The sequence below is a fragment of the Malaya genurostris genome, chromosome 1, assembly GCF_030247185.1.
Source record: "Malaya genurostris strain Urasoe2022 chromosome 1, Malgen_1.1, whole genome shotgun sequence".
In the NCBI taxonomy this organism is placed as follows: Eukaryota; Metazoa; Arthropoda; class Insecta; order Diptera; family Culicidae; genus Malaya; species Malaya genurostris.
This window is the reverse complement of record NC_080570.1, coordinates 60,821,460-60,844,769: the sequence shown is the minus strand read 5'-3', so window position 1 is coordinate 60,844,769 and position 23,310 is coordinate 60,821,460. Positions and strand designations below refer to the sequence as shown.

General features: G+C 35.4%; 1 protein-coding gene across 1 annotated transcript in view; it reads left to right on the top strand.

Annotated features, from left to right (window-relative positions):
• The window catches only part of LOC131440209 (uncharacterized), a 28,268-nt gene extending 7,042 nt beyond the window's left edge, over window positions 1–21,226 (top strand). Inside the window, exons 2-3 of the mRNA XM_058611288.1 lie at window positions 14,212–14,355; window positions 19,388–21,226. Of these exons, the coding sequence (XP_058467271.1) occupies window positions 14,212–14,355; window positions 19,388–19,704 (461 nt within the window). The 3' untranslated portion in view covers window positions 19,705–21,226. The remainder of the gene's footprint in view (window positions 1–14,211; window positions 14,356–19,387) is intronic.
• Window positions 21,227–23,310: the final 2,084 nt, after the last annotated feature.

The window sequence follows — 23,310 nt, the reverse complement described above, 5'->3', positions numbered from 1 at the left end:
AAATTCCATTTCCAATTATTTTAACGCACCAACAATCCAGATTTGTTTTCAGATGTCGACGATATGCTAGAGTGATAGTAGCATCAAATCGTCAAATTCGCAACGCAAAGCACTGTTTCTATCAGTTGCACTTGGTAGAAACATCCTAAGTTATCTCTAATTTCAGGTAATAATCGTATCAGTTTATTTGATTAGGTTGTACATACATACCATATCATATCATATTGAATTGTCATAATTTCGATGTATTTTTCTCCGTTCACATTCACACTGTATATGACACAGTAATTTGGGCCACGTTTCAATTCGTATAATATTGATTTATCACACCAGACAATATGATATGGTTTTGTTTAGTAATTTTTAGGTGTGCAATTTAAAGCAATCAAACTTTATCCTCAATTCGGGGAGATTTGGGCAAAATGGTAAATTTGAAGAAAAATATTATTTTGAGCTCTTGAAATAAACTAGAATCGTGAGTCTTGAAAAATTGGAAGATTTTTTCGGAGATGGCTTAACTGATTTCAACAAACTTAGATTCATATGAACAGTCCTACACAGGGTGAATAATTTTTTAAATTCAAACCGTTATAGAAGGTTACGATACCAAAAAATCTTTATAGGACTCAAAACTATTTCAATTTATTCGTCATACTATCAGGTGTACAACTTTATTTCCGCCGGTTTCCGATAGGTGACTGTACCGGCTGAGGCTGGGTCAAATACATAGATGATAATTCCTTTAAAGTGAGTGTGTACAGTGCCTAACGAATTGTCATCGCCGTTTCAGTGACAGTTGTTCTTGTTTTCGTATTATTCACGCTCGAAAATGTCTGTTTATATGCCCAATTCTCGCCATTTGTGGGAAGTTTAACTTTTCTGTTACAATTCGAAAAACAAAATGCAACTGAAGCGCATGCTTTCAGAAACTTACGGTGATGCTGCTCTGAGTAAAAAAAAACGTGTCGGGAGTGGTTTCAACGTTTTAAAAATGGTGATTTCGATGTCGAAGACAAACATGATGGTGGAAGAGAAAAAACCTTCAAAGATGAATAACAATTTACTACGAGCTCTTAAAACCGGGTGAAACCATCACAGGAGATCGCTACCAAACGCAACTGATGCGCCTTAGTCGCACGCTAAAAGAAAAGCGGACACAGTATCAAGAGCGACATGGCAAAGTCATCCTCCAACACGACAATACTCGGCCTCACGTCGCAAAAGTGGTCAAAAAGTACCTGGAAACGCTGAAATGGGAAGTCTTGCCCCACCCGCTGTATTCCCCAGATGTCGCCCCTTCTGACTTCCACCTATTCCGTTCGATGGCACACGGCCTGGCAGATCAACATTTTCAATCCTTCGAAGAGTTGGAAAAATGGATTGCTTCATGGATAGCGTCAAAAAAGGACTCCTTTTTTCGAGCCGGGATCCGAAAATTTCCGGAAAGATAGGAGAAAGTTGTCGCTAGCGACGGACAATACTTTGAATAATACATCTGTAAGCACTTTTGCGCAATAAAGCTTTAAATTTGGGAAAAAACGGCGGAAGCAAAGTTGTACACTTAATTATTCGTGGACATACGAACTATTTTGGTTTATACTGATCGCTGAATACCGTTTCTGGAAAACTTTGAAGAAAAACTCACTTATACATTTCATGAAATGCTTAATCGATTGTCACATGTTTAGATTGAAAGGAATAATTTTAAGGTTTCATGCAATTTCTGTCTTCTATTCGTCTTACAGTTCATTAATCTTAATAATTTAATCATTGAATTAATTTAATGAAATCTAAACACAATGAAGAATATCCACACGAAAAACGCAGGCTGATTGAACATCTCACTGCTAGGTGGATTAATCACGTATGATAGAAATGTGAAATATTAAGTAGTTTTTGTTGAATTCTAATAATTCTACCCTTCAAGTGCTTTCGGGGTTCAGTCATTTAATTTTAGGTAATGCGATTTCAAGTAGTATTTCATAAGCAAATATACTGAAAAGTGAGTTATATTTACTCAACGGTTGGGTAGTATTGTCTCAACTTAATGTTAAATGCGGTTAACTCTCGCTGTTGGAAGGTTTTGCTCTGTGTTTTGGAATATTCAAAACAACTCAAAATAAAGTAAGCAAGTCACACAATAGGTAGTTTTAATTTTCTGCGTAGACTTTTGATTGTACACTGAAATTCATTTCTACCTGTTTTTGAGGAGAAATTACTCATTGTCGAGCTCTGCTATAAGCTACCCAAAATTAGGTCGTTATCTATTCAAACTTTGAGTTGATCGATAAAAATGGGTAGCGTGCTTTGTTACGGTATAACACTTGTACTAAGCTTACATTTACCTAAATTTTGAGATCATCACTCGTTACCCAAAATTGGTGAGATGCACTTTAGTTGACTTTGGGTTTGGGTTTTGACCCAAAATTAGGTAGCGGCTGATAGGAGTGTAGTGCTTACACCTGATTCAGAACAAATTGGTTCAAGTGACACGTTCCCATTTCATTCAATTAGTCAAAATTAAGTTAACCGCATTCATCATTAAATTGAAACAATACGACCCAACCGTTGAGTAAATATAGCTCACTTTTCAGTATAAAAGTAAACAAGTCAAACAATAGGTAGTTTTAATTTTCCGTGTAGACTTTTGATAGTAGTTCTTACACCTGATTACTTTTAGTGTGATGAAATTTGCGTTGAAAATTACCGATGTCTCCATTAAACATTGTATCTCGAAGTGGAGCCTTTTTAAATACAACCTTACACACTATACCATTTAGGTTACGTGGTTAGTCTATCCTGAAACGTTGTGCACGGCGGTATACTTAAATCAAATTATTTACTCAACGTTTTGCCATTGGAAACTTCGTAATGCACATTTCGGTAAAAAAATTACATTCAGTACTACCACATTTTGCTCGTATTTTTCTCCATCACAAGACTCGCACTTGATTGACAAACTCGTGAGAGAGTAGACTGACGTGTTTTGGCTCAGTCAGTATATTACACACTCGTGTGTTTGGTGCAAAACGTGGTGAGTAAATTTTCCGGGAAGCATGCCACGGTACAGGATCACGAAGCAAAATATTAACCTACTTCGTTGAAGTACGAAACAACCGTGTGCCGTTGATTTTCACGGCTATCAGGCGCGCATTAACAGGAGCTGTTACTTTTATGCTAATGTTGACGTATGCGTCTTATATTTTCAAAAGCTATTAATTAAACGAATCGTCATCCGTGGCGATGTTTTACGCGGTAGTTTCATGTGGTATGTATATAACCTTGCTGTGTGTATGGTAGCAACATGCACCGATTCGCGTTTCCTGATAAGATATACCGACAAGTTACAACCAAGGAGCCTTGCTTCCTATCCTTTGGGTAACGGTTAAACGTGCCCTGTGGGGATGAATACTAATGAGCATAAATTTGCTTTCGAGGACAAATTCAAACGTTCGTGCTAATTGGACTTTTTCGTTGGCTCTGGTGGGCAGTATTTGAAGTACTGAATTTAGTTTGTGTTCAGCGGCTCTGCAACTGGCGGAAATTCCATAATCAAGTGCAGCCATTTACTGCCAGTTCTACTTAAGTCATTAGTATATCTCTGAACATGTGGTCGTTTTTGCGTGAAGCTATGCGGTGCAGCTTTTCAGTAGGTTTTGTGGACTTCCAAAATACCTACATGACATATGCACAAAAAAGGTGTTTTTAGCTAATTGGATGGTTTGGTTATTAATCATAGTAGAATATTTTAAAGCATATAGCTTCTGTAAAATGCGGATGCGAAATGGATTTAAAAATTTAAATCATCTGTGTAGATCCCTACCTCATTATTCTCTAAAAATTTCGCACTTCAACGATCAAATGTAACACATCAAATAATCGGTGTAAAAACAAAACACCTCGTAAACACATGGCGACCAAGCGCCCCTCTTCCAATTAACCACAGTTTACTCAAAATCACAAAAACTATCACGGACAAACACGTTGATTCCAAATCACAATTCTAGGATCGGAAAATGTTAATTGTTTAAACAAAACTGAAGAACATATACTAAACACATGTCGATTGTTTTCCATTTCTTAGCGATCGAAAGTCGCTCTGTAAAGTTTAAATCCATTTATTGCCAACATTACATTGAGGCGAGGCTGGTCAATGGAACGGTAACCTCGGACCTGTTATTTGTATGTATAAACAAAACACATGGAAACATATGTTTTTGTTAGGTCTGACAGTAGGGCTTGAGATAGGTTAAACACACTCACTATAAAAATCCAATGTTAAATGACAAACACTTTGACAACACGTACTTATGGCTCTTATCAGCATCGGAAACTAAGCGATTTTTTTAAATTTCTATCCTAGAGTTTCAAACATTATGATATGTCCCTCTTGGATCCGAATCACGTTCTGATCAGTCAAGTATCTATCGATAAGAGTTCTTATTTTAACTTTTTTTCGGCTCGTCAGTGCTTAAAGCAGTTCAAACTGAACTGCCATCTCGCGCCTAGCAGTTCAATTTAAACCGCCAAGCAGACGCAAAGTTTGCACTATTTATGCAACCCTCAAATAATATTGCACAAGTGCTATATTATTTCTGACGTATCAGGCGTAAACGAAGGGCGGCTTATTACTGGCCGTCGCAGAATGTGAACATTTAGGGGTTTTGTTGGTTTGAGTAAAAAGCACATATTTTTTTAAAAGTTTTTTTGAAACCGACTATAGAAAACCAATATCTCAAAGAACTAATTCAAATGGTATATGACACTTTTGGCTTCAATTTACAGTGATTTCGTAGCCTTCTCATGTAAAAAATCATGTTTTAATCCACCTAGTGGTGTAATGATACCTTTCTCATATCAATCATACTGTCATATATAATAATGTGGTATTCTTCAAAATAATTCTCTGCGATTCTTGAAAGAATAACCGAAATCGGTTTGTTCGACTGTCTACTGATAAATATTAATTGGAAAAGATTTGAGATCGATTTAGAATTTTTTTTATGGTTTTTCCCCATTTTCAGTGATGGTATACAATTTTTAACCCACTTTACCCTATATTTCCGGATCCGGAAGTCGGATCCGCATGAAATTCAGGAATTACGTATGGCACCACAGGACATTTCATTTGAACCTAAGTTTGTGAAAATTGGTTCAGCCATCTATGAGAAAAGTTAGTGCACTTATTTTCACATTTTTTTGCACATTTTACCCCATAATTCCGGAACCGGAAGTCGGATCCAAATAATATTCAGGAATTTTGTATGGGACCACACGAAATTTCATTTGAATCTAAGTTTGTGAAAATCGGTTCAGCCATCTCCGAGAAAAGTTAGTGCAAAAAAACGTTACATACACACATACGCACATACTCACACACACACGCACACACATACACACACAGACATTTTGCGTACTCGATGAACTGAGTCGAATGGTATATGACAATCGGCCCTCCGGGCCTCGGTTCAAAAGTCGGTTTTCACAGTGATTGCATAATCTTGTTATATGAGAAAGGCAAAAATGATAGTTTTCTTTTCATAAATCATATTCAATTAGCTGATATATCAAATAATTCCGGTAAGTTTGTATGGAATTATTAGATCCTACAGGCGACATTTTTTTAAAATTTTCACAACTAATGGAAAATGCATGAAAAAAGCTGCGAATAGCCCTCATGAAGCACGTCGCAACAGCAAGATAACAAACAGCTGCTGGCAGATTTGAAATAGGCAGCATAAATTAAAACGTGTTTCTCCTTCAAGTTGATTCCATGCTGCCTACAAAATTCAGCTTTGACACGGTTAGTCAAGTTTCGTGCAGAAATATTGTGACTTACATATGCAGGACCAGCTCATTAGTGAGCTCGTTAGAGTGCAATTATTCCGTGGACGAATTTCTCAAGAATCGTCATAGTAAGCAGAGTGGTGGAAAATTTGACTCACTTCGCAGCTGGTGCTTAGTATTTTAAAGTTGTGACGATTCTTTATAAAGTATTGAAATCGATAGGAGCAAGTTTCGAAACACACTAACACAGCTAATAGTAAAAGTTTGTCGAACATTCTATTCTGTTCATGAACATTATTCTAACGATATGAGATATTATTTCTATCCTTACTTTATATCGACGTAAATAACACAATCTAAAAACCAAAGCTCTCGTATTGTGAGATTTTGTCCGGAAGGACACTCTAAAATGAATGATTACCAAATTATAAACTTTTCGAATAAACACAACAAACATCAGAAGCGCAAAGTTATCATCGAATGACGATCCGTAGAAACACTTCCCTCCAAAGCAAAGTCTTGGCATTACATTTCTTTGGTAGAATTTGACCTTTTTGCTTCAACAGACTTCGCAGCCGTTTTAAACACTGTACAGGATCATTGTATGACTAGTACTACGATCCTACTGACACTGACCTTCCAGGTTGGGGCTCGAACATATGGCCAGTGGCTTGTAAGACCAGCGCCCTATGCATTGAACCGCCAACCCGGGCAGCACTTCTCTCTGATTTTTATTTAGGAATGAAAAAAATCACATATCTGCTCAAGAGGTGTATCTTGATGACATAGCAAACCGTTTATCAAAAAGTCTAACCAGAAAGAGCTCAGAAATTCCGACAGTAAAACTCGGATAATCAGCCCCGGTCTCCCCTACTGTTATTTCAATCGGGAATTTCTAGTCAACGGTAACGATGAAAATTGCTTTAAAGTTCAGTTTCAACGGTGACTGTTTTCCGTTGGTTATAAGCTCTCCCTTAACTGAATCGATCTTTAGCATTGTCTTGTTTTTCAGACTATTATAAAGGGTGATTTTTTAAGAGCTTGAGAACTTTTTTAAACAATAAAACGCATAAAATTTGCAAAATCTCATCGGTTCTTTATTTTAAACGTTAGATTGGTACATGACATTTACTTTTTGAAGATAATTTCATTTAAATGTTGACCGCGGCTGCGTCTTAGGTGGTCCATTCGGAAAGTCCAATTTTGGGCAACTTTTTCGAGCATTTCGGCCGGAATAGCCCGAATTTCTTCGGAAATGTTGTCTTCCAAAGCTGGAATAGTTACTGGCTTATTTCTGTAGACTTTAGACTTGACGTAGCCCCACAAAAAATAGTCTAAAGGCGTCAAATCGCATGATCTTGGTGGCCAACTTACCGGTCCATTTCTTGAGATGAATTGTTCTCCGAAGTTTTCCCTCAAAATGGCCATAGAATCGCGAGCTGTGTGGCATGTAGCGCCATCTTGTTGAAACCACATGTCAACCAAGTTCAGTTCTTCCATTTTCGGCAACAAAAAGTTTGTTAGCATCGAACGATAGCGATCGCCATTCACTGTAACGTTGCGTCCAACAGCATCTTTGAAAAAATACGGTCCAATGATTCCACCAGCGTACAAACCACACCAAACAGTGCATTTTTCGGGATGCATGGGCAGTTCTTGAACGGCTTCTGGTTGCTCTTCACTCCAAATGCGGCAATTTTGCTTATTTACGTAGCCATTCAACCAGAAATGAGCCTCATCGCTGAACAAAATTTGTCGATAAAAAAGCGGATTTTCCGAATGGACCACCTAAGACGCAGCCGCGGTCAACATTTAAATGAAATTATCTTCAAAAAGTAAATGTCATGTACCAATCTAACGTTTAAAATAAAGAACCGATGAGATTTTGCAAATTTTATGCGTTTTATTGTTTAAAAAAGTTCTCAAGCTCTTAAAAAATCACCCTTTATTTAGTTCTAGACAAGTGATAAACTTATTCGATTCAATAGCATACTTCCTGTTTACCAAATAATTATAATCAGAATAATGAATAAATGAATAAACGCTGTAATCAAGTCGAAAATCGCACGATTTAACACTGAATTTCGTTCACATCAAAGTACGGACACGTTTCGAGATCTGCTATGCAAACAAATGACTTCGAAATGCAATGATATTGTGCATTTTATGATATTTGCACAGTCCGTTTCCCGCAGTACACACATCCAAATAAGTCCAGTATATGAAACCAGGGATGCCACTTATGCAGATTTATATCTGAGTTTACAGATTTCTGATTGATGTCGCAGATATTTAAGGATTGTACTTATTATCAAATGTTAAATTGATATTTTTGAAATTTACATCTTTGGAGCATTCAACTTTCACTTCTGCACGATAAAATGCGATAATTTTTCACTGTCACTGCAACAATTTGATTGCACAAACTTCTTAAAAGCTGCTTAAAAATTTAATCTGGCATCCCAGATATGCACGGCATATGACATTTGTGTGATCAAAAAGTTCCTGTCAATATTTTTAGCACTGAAATCAAAAATTCAAAACATTGGCAATATTTATTGCATTTTACTAACGCACCCTTTTCACTAACACTGTCTTGAATTTGGAATGGACGACAAAACGTATTGCTTCAAAAAGTTCAAGTATCTTTTGGGTAGAGAGTTTATTGAAAAGATGCCCAGAACCCATAGAACGCAATTATAATTTTTTTTTATAAAACTTTTATTCTGACCTTTTTGCGTAAAAACTTTACGTGGCTGATTGGCTTACATTTTTGTTACTTAACAATTTTTTTTGCTATTGGATCTCGTTGTCACCCTTTTTCTAGGGAAAGATGAGTTTCCATTTCCATCCAAGGAGGATCGGGGGTCACTTCGTCCGCGGTTTATCTCATCATCTATTGCTTCATCGTCGGTGTTGTGTGTGATTTCCGTTTTCTTTTCGTTGTCCTTGTTGATCGTAGTCTTGGGCTCGTTGAGAGTTGTTGTAGATGCGCCTTGTTGTACATTGGTTGCAGTTGCTGGTTGGTTGGAGAATAAGTTGTTAACTGCAGCTGGTGTACTTTGTTCTATAGGGATACTGATGGTTTCGTTGAAGGGGATGCTTCATTGTTGTTGGTGGCTGTCACAGGTGTACTGGGGTTGTTTGGGGTTGGTGTGAAGGAAGCACCGTTGTCCTTTGGTGTGGTTGTCTCCTTGTCCAGTTTATCACATGGCTTACCGTAGTGAACAGCTTTTTGGCAATATAGACATGTGGCCACCTGATTATCATAGGTAACAAGTGAATTCTTGTATCCTGACCGAAAGTCACATAAGAATGTATAGGCCTCTTCAAGCGCATGCGTAACAAACGTACGCTATTTTGAATACCGGGGAAAAAGTTCTTCCACTTTTCTTTTTAGAGAGAGAATCTCTCCGTATTGGGACATAGTTTTGCGAATATAAGAATCGGTTGCGCTTGAGGTAAGATCATGCACACGCACTTCTATAGCACTATCTTCCATATATACTGGAATGTTGTACTTGATATTTTCATGCTCCACAAAGTGCACATTATTATTGTCTTTTGCGAATTGAATTGCATCCAACTCTTTATAAAACTGGATGTGAACAACATGTTTTGTCTTATTGCATTGATGTAAATGCACACGTTTAATGTCAAGATGCATTTGCTCCTTAAGCAAACCTTCAAGTTCTCGTATCGAAGGTCGAATTTTGCACTGCCTGAAGTCAACAACAATTGTATTCTTTCGTGTCGACGGTAGCTTTTGTTTGTTTGGTTCACTCATTTCGATGTCGTTCTATTGTTCACTACACAATACTGTACACTGAATTCTTCTTTTATGCGAGTTTACGTACCGCATAAAAAACCGCATAACTCTGAAAATCTTCATAAAAAGAAACCGCACAAAAGAAAACCGTATAACCCTGAAAATTCGCATGAAAAAACCGCATAACTCTGAAAATTTGCATAAAAAAGTCGCATAAAAAAACCGCATAAAAAAGACCGCATAAAAAACTCCTTAGTGCACTTGGTTTCTTCCGTCCCGAACGTAAGCGGTTTTGTTATATCGACTGACTTGGATGAGATGTGAAAGCGAACTGAGTTATGAAACTTGATGTTGTGAAATATTTTTTGTTTTCCAAATGGTTTGTTCTCGGGGGGTAGTATTTTATTAAGGGAGTTCCACCACTATAGAATTTTCATAAAATCGGACTTTTTTTTTCATTGCAAAATGTCATGTATGATCTTAAAAATAATATTCCAAAAGATGAAAAGAAAAGAAATAATTTCGAGTATGAGATACGATCTTACAGCACCGATAACTTTAAACGCATTTATCTCAGAACCACGTTTTTTGAGCTGGCCGGAAACATAAGTCAAGTAAATCTTGACCAATCGATTCAAGATTATTTTCGATAGTTATCTCCACAGAGGTACGTAGGGGTTTTTGAAAATTGTGAATATTTTTTTTATGAACAATTTTGTGATGAAAAAAGGCGGTTTTATTTTCAAAGGCTGCCATTTTACAGAAAATCAATTAATTAAAAAACCCCTACGTACCTCTATGCACACTGTAATATGAAATTAGGAAATGTTTTGTTTTTTGTTCTAGATCGAAAATTGCGGGAGCTGAATTTCTGGCCGTTAAAAACTCTCATGGAAATGCCGCCAAGCCGCCATTTTGTTTTTCAAGTTTTAAAACTGATCATTTTTTGTACTTAAATATACATATTAAAAAGTGCTTTATACAAAATTCGGATTACACCATTTTCTGGATCCCAACATAATTCCTCAAAAAAAACCTTCTCTTTTTTTCTACAGTGGTGTAACCCCTTAACAGCATTAACAGAGTTCATGAAAGCATTTCTAGAAATGTTTAAATAAACCTTTAGCCAAATTGTTTTTTTTTTGCTGACTTTGTAGGCTGCCATTCAACCACAATTCCTTTTAAATTTGGTTCTAGGAAATAGCACGACGAAGAAAAAATCGATAAAAACCCAAAGACTAACGTAAAGAATAAAAAAGTGCCTACTTTAAATTGAGTGCATTAAGGGCATGTTCAGGAGTGTTGTAGTTCTAGACAAGGATGGCTTTTATCGTATCAAAGAACGTTCACTGGCAACTCTTCACACGATTGAATCAGTGCCATCAAAGAGAAACGGAAATCATCGCAACAACACAAACCCGGCATGGCTCATTTAACATAGAATCGACACCAGTGCGAGACCGAATTTCTCTGTTGTTGTATATGTTGTATACAATATAGATAGCAATATAGCAGCTTCTGTCAAATTTTCGGCAATCACCAACACTGGTTCTAGATGCATAATTTATGTCAGTTTTAAAATTTAAATCAAGAAATTATAACAAAATAAACTGGCAGCCCCAGCAGCGTTTTATCTGAGTTTCAAATATCTCGGTTAATTTTTCAAAAGGGCGTATAAGCAAGTGACAGTTTCTCTTTGTTTACTTTCTCTTCCATTAATTACCAAACGGTTTCCACGTTTATCACTCAACTCTTTGCATAAAATGATACCCGAAACTTTCGACTTTCAAACAGAATAGTGATATCAAAGAAAATCCTTTTAATCACATCACAATAATCGAAAGAGAGAGTGATTAAAGAGAAACTGTCACTTATTAGTTCATTTGGCGTATTTTTTCAAAACAAAATGGCATTCTTCATGGTTTATTGAGCGGTGGCGGAGAAAACTGTCTTTGCATTTTGACAGACATCCAAAATATTGGCATGAACTCAAGACCAGCGCTGCCAACTATACTGATTTTTGGCCTCGATACAGAAATACAGATATGCTCTCTAAAAATATCGATAATTCAATTTTCATACAGATAAATTCCGATTTTCAGTTTTTGTGTTTGGTTCCATAGGGGTAAACCAGGTTGAGCGACTTTCAGTATTTTCACTAAACCGATTTTTGATTTTTCGAGATAGATATTGTACAGCTGGATTTTCTGCCAAATACAGATTGTCGAAAAAAAAAACAGTTGGCAGCTCTGCCCAAGACATTCAATTCGAAATATTGGTAGTTTCGTTAGCTGTGCATTTGACATGTCGTTTGCTGACCAACTATTTTGAAGTAGATAATCCCAGAGACATAACCGCGAGATTAACGTAGGACTGCATTTGAAATGTGTATAGATAGTAATTGATTTGGTACCGTTTGATCATTTAAGATTTGTAATATTGAAAAGGAGCATTCGGTTTTAAAAGATTGTATTTTATTCTCTATTTGATGCTTTACGCACTCCGCAATTGACATATCGGGCCTCGACGAATTATGCGAACTTTCGTTATCGCGATTCCTGTTGGCCTTTGCCCCGTCGTATTGATACATGCTCAAGCTTTCATGTTCAAGCTTTCATCAATCTTTTCCAAAGATAAAACTAAACGATTTTCTACATATCTTTTATATCTTAAAAATAACAGCCCTAAGTTCCACCCATATTAGGTTTTCAAAACTAAAGCATTTGGAAAGTTTCTTCATGAAAGATTTCCGATATGAAACTGTCATAATGTTATTTGGGATTCATTTTTAGTTCCTAAAGGAGCCATATTGTGGAGTTTTCTCCCATATTAAACACTGCTCACTGCATGTTTCTTGAACTCAAAGCAACTGAATGTTGGTTTTATTTGCAGTCCGCACTGTGAACGGTTCATTATACTGATTATTTCATTAGATTTAAAGAAGAATAATTTTGGAACCCTTCGAATGGCCCAATAATTGATTTTTCTGCGTCGCTTATATTTCGCTGTATTTTTCTCGAATGCGAACGACGACCAGCAGCTGGATGATGACGCAATCGCTCATATATTTCAATATTTCATTTGTCTCAATATTTCAGTGAAAGAAACTATCAAAATGCTGTACGGGATGTTTTTCTGGCATTCAGATGGACCAAGATTGGCACTAAACTAATGATTTTTACCTTCGATTTGCAAAGAAGCAATCTAAATAGTTATTTCGATGACGTTTAGAGCCATTAGAACGGCTGATTTTGTATAATGTTTCCCATCGTAGCCCACTTTGCGTTTTCTTTTCCTCCAATGCAATCGACTACCAGCAAGATGATGCAACACTTTTGTTTAAGGCGAAACTCACACTTCGAATGTCCAACAGCAGATATGATCACAAAAGAACTAGTTGTTGTTTTTTCTGCGTTTAGGCTTGAGGAACGGAACCACATTTTCGCCATTGACTGAGGCAGCAGTTGAATAATGCCTGGTGTAGTTCCACTGTCTTGGCGTAGATGGCGTTCATGGATTATCATAGAATGAAGCTAGTAAACATGAAATTGTTCATTTAATGTTTTCTTTTTTTCTACATTGCAATATGATTTACATTTAAAGTGATACAATTATCAATTTGTCATCTTTGATTACTACTGTTTTGTTTGTGTAGTACGATTTTTGCATATAGCCAATTTGAACTATTGAACAACATTGGTTGTAATTGTTTGTTCTTAACCTAACTTAACCTAACGTTAAATACTAACTTAACCTAATGAACTAAATTTTGTATCATAGGATACTCGGAGTTTGAGCATTTTTCTAGAAATTTCTATAGCTTCTTGTATAGTTTTCATATTTGCTAGTCTATGGTCTTCTGTCGTTCTGGTGTTATAAGACAAATCGAGAATCATTTTTAAACATTTGTTTTGTATGACTTTCAGTTTTTGCTTGTAAGTCTTTGCATATTTCGCCCATGTTGGCATGGCGCGGTATGTATAAGCTAGCAAAGGTGCAACAGGATCTATTTATAGATTCGATTAATCGTGTTTGGACCTATTTTTCACTATTTAAACAATATTTTCGTAATAAACGTGATATTAACAACAACCTTACATCTTTTTCCATTCGTTTCATGAAAGAATTAGAGAAAATACTCGATCAAAGAAAAATTTATTAAGAAATCAAATCAGGAATAATTTCGTTACACTTTCGTATCGTGAAACTTTGAAAATGCATACAGGTGAGCATAGTAAAGAAAGACGTAGTCCTACGTCGAAAAGGCGATACTGCACTCCAGTAAAACCTAAGGAAATAATTATTCTACGAATTAGGTTTCTTAAATGTGCCTCGGTGTTGAACTGGTTTAAACGAAAGACATGATCGGATATCTCGCTAATCGGATCAAATGCACATGTTTTCCTTATTCCGTGTCTCCACCGAACAACATGTTAAAACTTTCTGTAATTAGTAGTTTGGTAGTTAGACTACATAGAGCAGTGTGTGTTTTGGTACGGGCGGCATAACTAACGTGTACAAGCACATAATAAACTTTCTTATCTCAATGTTCAATTTAGTAATGCTGTTGAGTTTTTTTTGTTGTTGTTCATATTAAACCCCCCACAATATGTAATGAGACCTTTTTCGTACACTTTTTTTTCTTCGTCTTGCAGTGAAAGCCAAAGAATGCACCAGTCACGCCGATTGCACCGCGATACAGAACACTAGCTGTGTTATGGCCGCAGATGATCGCATGCGGTGCCTGTGTGGAGACTTCGAGGCGCCCGACAACGGCTACTGCCAGGCCAAATTCAAAGGTAAGCATTAATAAGCATTGGTATCGAAGGATAGAACGGTTTGGGGCGTACCATCAAGGATATAGAAGACTAAGCTTGCAACAGGCAGGAAATTCGCAAAATTGCAGTCTAACATCAAACAACTGCATTTGACTCGGTTGGCGCCTGGCTTTCGGTGAACTTTTTTTCGCTCCTTGACCAAGAACCAGAGCTTAGAGCGGACTAACCCTAAATACAAACAACAATTACCGTCTTTATGAATGTCAGGGGAAAAATTGCAGCTTGCATGATATTATTTGGTAGCTGTTGTTGCCAAAGGAAAGTGCTCGCATGTTGTACTCCTAACCATTAGTCGTGTTGGGCGGCTAATAAAACATTATTATATTAACATGTAAGGTAGTGCCATTGGAAACGATCGTTGATGAAAAGGAAGAAACCGTTTGCATGCTTGGCTACTCTGACTTTTCAACGTGGTGCTGAGTTAACTCAATATTAGAAATAATTCTTTGGAAACTTGATTTGACTTTGATCATAAGCACTGTTAGCTTTCAGAGTTCGATTAAATTTTACCGTACTTCACAGTAAATTTTCAGAACGTAAATTGGTTTCGAAAAAATCATGATTGAAATATTATTTATACAATCTTAGGGCAACATTTATATTTGTGTTCTAAGGAGCCCTATAATATTACTCAACATAACATTTACGGCGAAAACAAATGTCTTTGCACATGAATATTTTAAATTAGGCTATTAAAACTAAGTAAAACTCATCTTGTCATAGCCGTACGTTATCAACTTTCATCAGAATATTTTATTATTAAAACGAATGCAAGGTTTCTCGTAAATCGTAAGAATTATTGATTCAGTAATAGATACGATCTATTTCGCCTTTTGTTAGAGGTTTTTGATTTACTTCTTTGAGAGCAGGAATTGGTTTCTGAAATCTTAAGAATCTTAAACCCAGAAAGGTTTAGAATATGATTTAATTTGTTCAACTTCTTTAGTGAAATTTTCATTTCGCAAAAGCGTAAACCTATGTTTAATTTTTTTTTGTGAATTCTCAACTATGGTTTTCATAGCAGGATTGCAAGAACGCTGGTATTGTCTTCGACGAACATTTTTCAAACGAATGAACAGTTAAAGGTTGTCATCGATGATAGAAGGATTGAATTTAGTTTGAGTTTTGGAGCCTGAATTTACTAAAACGATTTAATGATTAACATGATTTTCAATGCGTTATCTGCATCCAATCAATTTAGTTCTATGACAGTTGAAAATAGAAAAAATTGGATCAATTATTGCTTCACTGCAAATTCTGAATGTTACAAGTAGATGATCTGAGTCAAAGTCTGCATTAGTAATCAGCCCAAGTAACAATTCGAATGCTTTATGGTTTTGATTACAATTTATAGGAGTTTTGTAATTGAATTTTCAGTCACTACCTGTTTTATGACAACTGTAAATAAGTGTCTCTTTTGACAAGTAATATCATAATTTTTAACGCTTCTATAAAACCCTTTACCTAGACTAACAACTGGACTAAAAATAAAATAAATAATGAATTTGTACTAGAACAAAACCATGTAAACGCTCTTAATATTGCTTTCAAACATTTTCTTTAAAACGATATTGTCAGTTAATTTGTTTCATAAATCTAGTTTTGTGTGTGTGCGTGTTCATTGGATGACAGTTTCACTCAGAGCAAATTTGAGAGTTTTAAAGTACATTCATGACACATTTGTTGTGGGCTTTTTGATTTATACGAAATAGTTTCATACAAAACTGATGATAAATCACAAAAAATAATTTTTATAAATCATGGAGAATTTTACAAAAACCGCATTTATTTCAAGGCGATTAGTTATAATTCATATTTTTATTCATACATTCACGATAAAAATGAAAGTTCATGAAATTTTTACGTTCGGAAAAAGCCTCAAACTCGTAATTAAAATCTCAAATTTTCTTACTGATTGCATTCAAAGCAGACATGACACACACATAGTCAAGGTAAATATCATCAAAACGATAGTTTATTCATAGCGGAATTCATTCCATCCGAATAAATTTAATGTTGGTTGTAAAGCTGCTTTCAAAATGTTCCTGAATTTGGAGTTTTAACGCAGGTTTATGCTGATTCTTTCCTTTGCTTTAGAAACCAGAGTTTCTAAATGTCACTATCAACGAGCAACTTTGCACGACGAAGATTGGAAAATTTATGTCACTGGACTGCTGCCAACCAGGCTCAACCAATCGTCATATATGGAGTGTCTGAGAGCCGATCTGTCATAACTTAAATTCTCTTGATATTATACCTTATGGTCAAAAAAGAATCGGAATTTTCATTTTAAAATTCCCGCGCTTGTCCAATCGGTAAACTTTTATTCTCTTAACGTTGGCAACACTTTTATACACATTCTTTTTCGTGTGGCGATTTTTATAATGGATGAACATTTAGAACAACGGCTCGCCTTCGATGCGCCATTCGTTAGATTGTTGTGCGGTTTCGACGTCATATTCATAGATCCACACCTCATCACCAGTTATGATGCATTCGATGAATGTAGGGTCACCATCTGCGTTGGAAATCATCTCTTTGGCCACATCAACACGACGCTGTTTTTGAATGAAATTCAGCTTTTTTGGCACCAGCCGAGAAGCGACGCGTTTCAAACCCAAAACATCAGTTCAAATGTGTTCGGCTGATCCATAAGAGATGCCCAACAACACAGCAATATCTCTAATCGGTACAGAACGATTTTGCAACACGATTTGCTTCGCCGATTCAATATTTTCTTCAGTAACAGATGATATTGGGCGGCCAGGGATCTCTTCATGATCCAAGCTTGTACGACCACCTTTGAAGCGTTTGTACCATTCGTATGCCTGTGTTTTTCCTAGACACGATTCACCAAAGGCCTTTTCTAACATTTTCAACGTTTCGGAACACTTAAACCCATTTGCAACACAAAATTTGATGCACGCATGTTGTTCTAAATTTTCATCCATTATAAAAATGAAAATTTTTCAACTTCTTTGTATAGACGCCAAACAAAAACTAATCGTACGATATGCGTCAAAGTTTGACAGAATGTGTATAAAAGTGTTTCCAACGTTGAGAAAATAAAAGTTTACCGATTGGACAAGCGCGGGAAGTTTAAAATGAAAATTCCGGTTTTTTTTTATCATAAGGTACTCATCAGGACGCTCATTGATTGCCGATGCGATTGATATTATCTTCATTTCTCCTGTCACTGCTTGATTGCGATGTGACTAAATATCAATCAAGCAGCATATACATTGAATTAAATTCATGTACACCAATAAACTCCGAAATCCAATGATTTTTGACAAAGAACAATGAACTTTATCAGTTTATGTTTATGTTAGTACTCTCATGGAATTTTTGTACTTCAACAGGGAATAGGAGAATAAGAGAGAAAACTAAATGCGTCACCTCTCTTTGACTGAGTATACTTCTACTTGGTCATTGAACTATCGAGTATCTCATTTGACAGAAACTTTGATTGTACCGATTACAGTTGACGATGATTTTAGTCAGTCTGTCAAGTTCATTTGACATTACTGACAATTTGCAGCTCTGTTAGAAACCTTATGAAGGAACATGCTCTTATAGAGGTTTTCAGTAGGTTTTCGTGAAGCTTAAAGTTTTAATGCAAGATTTATTATGTAGCATTGAAGACAGCTACAAGTATTTATTAATATTAAAAATGTTACATGGGAGCTCACTACAAATATGAATTTGATTTGTCAGAACCAGATCAATTGTAGAGGGATTTCTCTCGGAAGAGAAACAAGTTGGACTATCAAGAGATACAACTGAAAATATTCTGCATATGATTATGAAATATTTTCCCATTCCGAATATTCCGTCCACAATTCCACTGAGCATATTTTGCATTTAGAGAACCTGAAAAATTTAGATCGATATCGTATGAGATTTTGCAATCGCCTTTAAAGAAATTTATTTGCTCACCAACGTATTTGAATAGCAAATATGTTCCAGCAAAACAATAGACTCCTTGAGTGATTCCAATTCCGACGGCTTTAGTATTGAAAGAAGGTAAAATTCGATGTTTGTTTTGTCGTTGGACAAGAATGGCAACTACACCATCCATTTCCGTAAACTTGTTAAATTGATGAACCACATAATGTGGGTTTCTTTTTCAATTTGATATTTAATTTCAAAATTGTGTTCTTTCAGTTGTTTTTGGTGTTTAGTGAAAATCGTATTCGGTCTAGTATCGATATTTTATCGAAGCTTCGAGAATGGATAAACTTTTGGTTTCCAAATAGGTTCCGGTGTGCAATTACTTTGATTTATCATATTTTTGATACTCTTTTCAGCCGAAATTCACATATCTCAAACAAACGAGAATTGAAATTCAACCAGTTTCTCTGCAGACATTATTTTGGTCTTGTCGTAGGGGAATTAGTGACGTTGGCATTTATACTCTCTTTTGTTTCAGTGAGAGACGAAAATGCTTCGTATTTCTTCGTTAGTTTTGAATGCAATCATTTACGAATGAGACAGTAAACAAATAAAAAAAATATGAGCCTGTTGGATTCAATGCTTGCATTGAAAATACATGATAATTTTATGCTCTGATCAGTCAATTAGAATTCAATGCTGGCTTACTGACATTCAGTAACGGATACGATGGCTATGATGTAGTAAGCGCTTTATTAGTTGGGAAGCTGATCGCTCTGATTAAAATCGAATGTTTTGAGCTCGCACGCGCTTGTTGACGTTTTACGTGACTTAAGGATCATGCATGTCAACATCTCTATGCGATTCTAAAACTTCTTCAATTAAGTGCTTGGATAATAGAGCTTTTTGTAAGTGATTGATATGATTCATTTCTAGATGTAAAAACATTTACAAATTACTCGTTTATTGTTTTGCCAAACTTTTTCCTCACGCTAGTAACAATTTCTTCTCAGTAACCGACAAGATACTGCCTGTAACGCGACACCGTAGTCAAATGCAATGTCAAATGTTCATTAATAACAATTTCGTTTCGTTTTAGGTCTCCGTCATCTTTGCATGGATACGCTGCAGTGTGACATTGGCATGATCTGTGCAGTTGAAAATATTACCAAAACTACAGCTCTGGTCACCAGCAAAACATTTATGACGAGCAGCATGTTGAACAACAATAACAGCAATTACAAATTGTGTCTATGCGATAAAGATCTGGGATATATGGAAGATAAACACGACATCCATCACTGCAATGGTGCCATTTCTTTCCTCTTAGCAGGACCCCTAGCGCCATCTTTATTTCTAATGTTGATTCTATCGGTATTCAGGAGAGCTCTAAACCAACCGGCGGAATGGATGTAGGCCGGTTTTGAGCGTGTAACTTGCCATATAATCTAATAACTTTAAACATATCATACAAATTTCAACAACTAATCGTTAGGGAATTTTGAAAATAAGCACTTCATACGATGTGATTTACTGTACTGTGCTAAAAACAACTACAAAGCTGTGCGATTATTTTGCCTTAAAAGAACGAGACACTTTCAGAAAAAAACCATGTGATCTATCGAAATGCACCAAACTGAATAATAACTTTCTAGATCAGGATACTTTATAAGTCTACAATCGTCGTGAATAGTAGTTCAAATTGACACCAAAGTGTATTTTTTTAGTCAGCCACATTACTAGGCAGTTCAGTCATTTTGGTTTATTATTTCAAGAAGAGCTGAACATATAGTACTCGGCAATCTAATAAAAGGCTTCAATATCTTTATTCTTATACATATTATACATTTACATACAAAATTAACAGTTTTTATAGTAACTAAATTGGTTTAACCTGGACCGGAGTACGCAATTCGTATGAATCTCGAAACAATAAGTAGCCGAATAGATATGCGTTCAAAAATAGTCCCAGGTTTATCAGCAAGATATATAAACATAACATCAACTCAACACAGACAAATATTTTTCGTTGGATGCTAAAATAGGGTAAATGCAACTTTGTTTGAAATGCCCGCTTGTGTTTTCGAGTGCAAAAACCGGCTAAAAATATTGAGCGCAAATCCAGATTCAAGACATTTGAAATACGAAACCTGTCCCAAATTAACCTTAATTCTGGGAGAATATATAACAGCTGAGATTCATATGTGTAAAGATTCAATTACATAGACAGAGTAGAGACCGAATCGGCAATCCATTATTTGATTTGCGATATTATTATTATTATTATTATTTATTTGATTAAACAAGTAGAATTAATTCCTGTTTTGTCACTAGCACACAAATATCAGAAATTTATGGCGAAATCTTCATATTCAGAATATCGAATCATTTTTCGTTCATGTTTAGATTGTGAAATACATTCAGTTCTAGTTCCAATTTGTTTTCTGAACACAAAAAATACTAAAACATTTTGTAGGATAAAAAATAAGTCCCAGCTGTGAGTTTTTATTTCAATTGATATCTTCAATTACATCATCGCAGTATCATCGATACGAAATTTGGTTGATTTTTATAAATTAATCTATGAGGTAACCATCTTTGTATCGATGATTTGAATATATCATTTCAAGTTGTTCAATTACGTATTGAAAATTTCCGATTATTTAATATCGGTCATGCTAAAAAATACTCAATAAGAATTAAATGTAAGTAGTTTTTCACACATCTGAAATGGCTTCATATCAAGATTAATGTTGAAATAAGGTTTACAGAATTTCAAGCTACAAAATATTTTCTCTTAATATTATATATGAAACAAGTCAACGATTCTATGGACTACACACTACGTATCATACTGTTAATGATATTTAGGATCTATTCTAAATAAACTAAAAATATAAATAAATATAATGAATGTAATAAATATTTATAATCAGAACAGCGTTTGATTGTATGTAAATAACTGCTTATGTAATGGTTACCGGTGAAAAAAAAAACGATCTTCAAACGAAATAAGAAACGTATCTCCCAATGTTCATGTTCTCTTTATTAGAATCAATATTTTCTATAAATAAATTTTATATGTGCATTGTTATAAAGTGAGGATGGGTTATGCAACCTCTATGCCAAAACGTGATATGCATTGTCTACCAAACTCGCCTTACAATTGGTGCTTGGTGTTGCGTGCATTGCAACATGTGGTACCATCCTGTTGGAACCATATGTTAACCAAGTACATTTATTCGATCTTGTGCAAAAGGCTATCGGGTCATAAACCGCATCGAATGGTGTGTTGGGATGCATTCGTAGCCTAAGAACTGATTCAGGTTGCTCTTTATATTCCTAATTTAGCAATGTATAAAACATTTACACATTCATTGCACAAAAAACGAAGCTTTTCGCTTTGAAAAAATATTGTAATTACGGAGACTTTTCTATTGCCCATTCAACGAAAACTCGATTTCGGTTGATCACCTGGCATGAGTTCTTTCAGTAATTGTGTTTTGTATAGTTTTGAATAACATTCACACTTAGATTTTCTCCAGAATCTCGGCAAAACTTTGCGAAGATTGGATCAGCCGAGTGCTCGACAATCATCTCGGTAAGTTTGAAACAACTGAAATTCTCGGTATTTTTCATTTGATAGATAATTTGCTTTTACCGAGATTTTCGGTTTCGAGAATTACCGAAATCTTCGTCGCTTTTGTAAACAAATTACCGAAATTATCGGTGTTCAATCATGTGAGCTAATGCCGAGATTTTGAGCAATAGATTAAATAAAATTTTAAATATACAATAAACATTCCAGTTATAACTCGTTATCATTGATTTATTTATTTCAACATTATGTTGGTTGTTGAGCTAATAGGCTCGGAAATGTAGAATAAGAAAAAATATGTCCCATTAATAAAATATTGCCAAATATATACACCGTAGAATGCATGCACTTCCATGTTATTTACAGTAGAGAACACAATTAGATTTTCCTCAGAAAATCAGATTCCGATTACCACGAAAGAAATGGCTCAATAAAACATTGAATATTTAAAGAAATATATCATACCGGAGTCCAAATTTCATGCAGTAGATTAGCGTTGCGAGGATCTTTATCCCGTAAGAATGCTCTGAGGGATTTCTTGTCACGAATAATCGTCGAACATTAAACAAATTTATTCTTAATATCACGAAACATATCGCAACATTCGGATTCAAGATTTATTCAACATATGAACACATGCACTTATTTACATCACTCAGTTTTGCGCTGAAGAAAAATGGCTACTTTGATGAATCACACCGAATTTCGGTTGTCTAATGTCTTTTTCGTTTTTAAACTGCACTACACCAGTGTAGTGCAATTTAAAAACGAAAACGACATAAAAGTTGTTTACCGAGATTTCGATAAGTTGATATCATTATTTTACTGATTTCGGCAAGACCAATTGCTGGTAAACATGGTAATTTACAAAACCGCCGAGAAATCGGAAATAATAAACCGAGAATTTAAAAAAAATCCGAAATTTCAGTAAAATATCGCTTTGCCGTTCGTATTCAGCTTTTTTTTAGCTGAGATTAAGTTTTAAGTGTGTTCAGAACGAAATCTTTATATTGCGTGCATTCTTTTCTGAATCTTTCAAGCACCAGGATACTCTGTTAACCGTTATAGGTGTAAAATTTTCTCGATAAATGAGAAATAAAACAATTAATTGATTGTAAATGTTACAGAAATTAGAAACAAAGATTCATGGTGAAAGGATAAAATCATGCATTAGTTTCTTTTTTTTCTATATAGTTGGTGTCCCTCACTTGAGATGACGCCGATTGATAGCATAGCAAGCAAGGCTATATTGCCACTTGATTTTCGTTTGTAGTCCAATAAAACTTTTTTTTCATTAAACAACAAGCGAAAACCTCGCTGTGTGGTTACGTCGAGTACGGAATTTTCACCGCACTAACACGATAGAACGTGCTCACCCGTTAGGAGTTTCACCGGAAGTGATGCATTAATTTACATAAATTATT